Source organism: Monoraphidium neglectum (assembly GCF_000611645.1).
Source record: "Monoraphidium neglectum strain SAG 48.87 unplaced genomic scaffold scaffold02826, whole genome shotgun sequence".
In the NCBI taxonomy this organism is placed as follows: Eukaryota; Viridiplantae; Chlorophyta; class Chlorophyceae; order Sphaeropleales; family Selenastraceae; genus Monoraphidium; species Monoraphidium neglectum.
In genome coordinates, this window is record NW_014010802.1 from 1 (window position 1) to 3826 (window position 3826).

A 3826-nucleotide genomic window follows, 5' to 3' on the forward strand; every position below is an offset into this window, starting at 1 on the left:
GCGTGGGCGCGGGTGCGCTCATGTGAGTGGGGCGCGTGCGGGAGGAGCACAAGGCAGGCTGATTGGGGCACGGGGTTTGATATCATGGGAGTGTTGTTTCTGAAAGGTCGACCAACGGTGGTCAACAGCCCAACGATTGCAACAAAACAGCAGTCCTGTGTTCTTGCGATCCTGCAACTGCAACCTGTCCCCGCGGGGCCCTGTGACGCGGCAGACCTGGGGTAGGTGGGTATGGTGGTGTAGGCGTACTGCACGCTGCCGCCCTCAAACACGCGGCTGCACATGGCCGCGAGGGCCTTGATAATGTCAAGGTGCAGCCACAGGGACTCCGCCTGGGTGCACACCACGCCGCCGGGGCGCACAGCGCGGTGCATGGCGCGGAAGAACGGCTGCGCAGGGTTTGGGGTGGGGAGGGCATGGGTGCAGGGAGGGTGTGAGTGGCTGTGTTGCAGGGAGCATGTGTCTATGTGTGTACGCGTGCATGTGTATGTATTTGTGTGTATGTATTTGTGTGTATGTGTGTTGTGCGTGTGTGAGTGTTCTCAATGCGCATCTTGAAATCACGGATGCAGGGCACGCGCTGAGTCCTGGGGCAGCGGCATATGCAGTGGCGCAAGCGATCAGTCACCGGGACGCCCCGACGCCCAGCCCAGGCGCTTTTGTGGCAAACCCGTCCGCACGAGCCCCCGTCCGCTCGCGCCAGCGCGCGCCCTGCCCGCCCCCTCACCTCCTCAAACAGCACCTCTGCCGGCCCCACGGGGTCGCTGCTGTCCACGATGATGGCGTCGTAGCTGCCCTCTTCCGCGTCCTGCACAAACTTGATGCCGTCGCAGATGTGCACCTGCGCGGCGAGACGGGGGCGGGGGGAGGGGTGTGTGTGTGAGGACTCTGTGGCGGGGGTGGACATGATGGACGCGAACACAGGAGCATGATGAGTTCGCGCGCACCTCATGCAAGTTGACACGAGTGGATGCAAGATGGCGGGCGCGCAAGCACCGTGATGGCAGGGAAGGGGTCCCAGGGCTGCCTCGGGCGCAGGCGGGTACCGCAGCTGGACGGGGCGCATGAGCATCGCCGATCAAGCGTGATTCCGCACTGGTCCAGACGCTGCTTGTCGACTGTCACCACGCGCGCCCACCCTCTCGTCATCATACCTCCTCTTGCAGACACGTGCATACACGCAAACGCACGCACACACAATAACACATGCCAACATCCGACGCACGCGCACCTTGACGCGCGGATCGCTGAACCCCACAGCCATCTGCGGGAAGAACCGCTTGCTGATCTCGGGCACGTCGCCGTCGATCTCAGCGATGTGGATCTCCTCTAGGGACGGAATCCGCGCCAGCTCCCGCAGCACGCCGCCATCACCGCCGCCGACCACCAGCACACGCTTTGGCGGCGCCTGCGGGGTGCAGCGGGTAATGTGGAGCACGGCGCGGTGGGCTGGCGGGGCGGCTGTGGGCGTGCGGGCAGGGCCAGGGGGCACTGCTGCGTAGCGCAAGGGATGGGGTGGGACGAAGCCCCAGACCCCGCTGCAGCGCACCACTGCATTGAGTATACAAAAAATGCGTGCCCGCAGCCGCCACTGAAGCGCGGCCCCGCCATCAATCTTGGGGCCGCAATGGGGGCCCTCAGGCCGCGCCACGTGTGCAATTGCGACCTCGCCTGTGCCGCTGCCACCCGCTCCTCTTCACTGTCGCCCACCCGCCTCCCTCGGCCGCCCCTCGGCCCTAAACCCTCGCCCGGCGACCCGGACGGCCCCTCCTCGCCGCGCCCCCCACAGCCCCACCTCCAGGGCGCAGATTGGAATATGGGCCATCATTTCCTGGTAGGAAAACTCATCCCTGTCGGTGCACTGGATTACGCCTGGGCGGGGAATCAGCACCACCGTAGGCAGACGCAAGGGGGCGGGCGGGCGGGCGCGCAGGCGGGTCAGCGGAGGGGCCTCGACGCCGGCTGCCGTAGCCGATCCAGGGAGCCACGCGCGCGGCCTGGCGGCTGCTGCTTTGCGACTGCTAGGCAGCTGCTAGTCGTTATGAGGGAGGAGAAGCTGCGGCAGTGCATGCACAGCTGCTTCGCCTGCACCAGGTCTCAGCCCTGCAGCGAATCCTGGCGGCAGCAGGGTGCCTCCCAGCTGCGCCCCTGACGACGGACCCACCATCCAGCAGCAATACGGTGCCGTACGCGTCCGACTCAAACACGCACACGTCCTGCGAATATGATGGCGCGACACGCAGGGCGCGACACCCACAGGGCCTGAAAAGAGACGCCCGTGCCGTGCTTGGCCTAGGGGCGCCGCGAAACAGCGTCTGCACTTCCGCTTTGCCTGCCAAGCCTGAAAGGCCGCACGCGCCGCTGTCCCATATGGCGCACAGTACAATTGAAGCTGGGTGCCATTGGAAGGGCAGCTGCATGTTGTGGCGGGTCACCTTCCAAACAACGGGCGCACCTGGAATTTTGAGCGCCCCTTGTAGAGCACCTCCTTGACCTCCAGAGACAGCCCTTGCCCCGGCCACATGGACCCCAGCTCTGTGTACCATCCGCCCTTGGCCACGTCAAATCCCTGTGGCAATGTACGCGCATGGCGCGGCGGCAGGGGAGGCGGCGGCGGCGGCGGCGGCGCTCAAGCGCGATGCAACGGGTGCCAGCACCAACACCTACAGCGCCACTGCACGTGTCCAACGAATATATATCAATGTAAAAAAAAGTCACGCTATTGCAGATTTCAGTGGCTGCGCGCCGTCGGAGATCAGCTTGGACACACCTTGGCCGCGGTCCCGACTGCGGCGGCATCTTCTGCCATTGTTGCTTCGATTGAAATCAGATGCGCTGCACGGGCTCTGCTCGCAAAACCAGGTGAAGACCACCTGCAGAAGCTCTGTGCACCGGCGAAAATGGATGCTGGGTAATGCAAAGCGCTTTTGATCAAAGTCATTGAAGTCGTGTGCACTGCTGCAGAGGTGTGCTGTGCTGCGCGTGGGTCATGTGACCGAGGCAGCTCAAGCAGACAAGCGGCGAATGGCACTGTCACCGGCAGGTACAGGCCGTCATTGCTCCAGAAGCAGGTTTATATGACACATGTATAAACACCTGTTGACCTACCCATTAGGAACCGCGATGCATGTCATCGCTTTGACGCTTGACCTGGGTTGACTGCACGCAGCAGGCACGCTTGGTCACCGTGATGCGCGGCCGCAGCTCCCTGGGTATGCTTCCAGGCCACTTGCGCAATCTTCCTACTTTTCAAGCGACCATCCGCTTCAGAATTCTGTGGCACGGAATGCAAGCGATTCAGATGCGGCAACTGCGAGAAGGCTCGGTATGATGCTGTGATGACGCGATGGAGGAGTGGGGCATCGACGCCACTCGTGCTGAGCGATTGAATTACAGCCGGTTCAAGCGCTTGCTGTGAAAAACCCTGCCATGTGTATTGAAGTGCCGGCTTGTCAAGGAGCGTGCTCAGAAGCCTGCCTTGGATGCATACATGTCTCGTTTTGGTGATGGACCTGTGGCATTTGACCATGCAAAGGCATACCTCACAGGCGCCGGAGCATGCAACCGGGGTAAGGAGCTTGTCCTCCAACTGCGCACTGGCTCTCTCCCCCTTGCCTCGCACACAGGGAAGTTCAGCAGTAGCCGGCGGAATGAACCCTCTGATACTTCTCACTATTGCTGCCCTGTCTGCTCAACTGGAATTGAGTCAGTGTCTCATTTTCTATTGGACTACCCCAAGTACGAATCAGTGCGTGGAGAGCTGTGGCGACGACTGGAGGACGAGATGGCGCCTGAATGTTGGCATATGTTGCAGCAGATGCACAGA

General features: G+C 62.4%; 1 protein-coding gene across 1 annotated transcript; it reads right to left on the bottom strand.

Annotated features, from left to right (window-relative positions):
- Nucleotides 1-18: 18 nt before the first annotated feature.
- MNEG_11608 (spermidine synthase) lies at nucleotides 19-2809 on the bottom strand (the record flags this gene model as incomplete). The annotated part of the gene is made up of 8 exons (XM_014039919.1): nucleotides 19-58; nucleotides 217-389; nucleotides 728-841; nucleotides 1232-1408; nucleotides 1796-1872; nucleotides 2165-2216; nucleotides 2456-2569; nucleotides 2771-2809. 8 exons carry the CDS (start codon nucleotides 2807-2809, stop codon nucleotides 19-21), a joined length of 786 nt encoding a protein of 261 aa, XP_013895373.1.
- Nucleotides 2810-3826: the final 1017 nt, after the last annotated feature.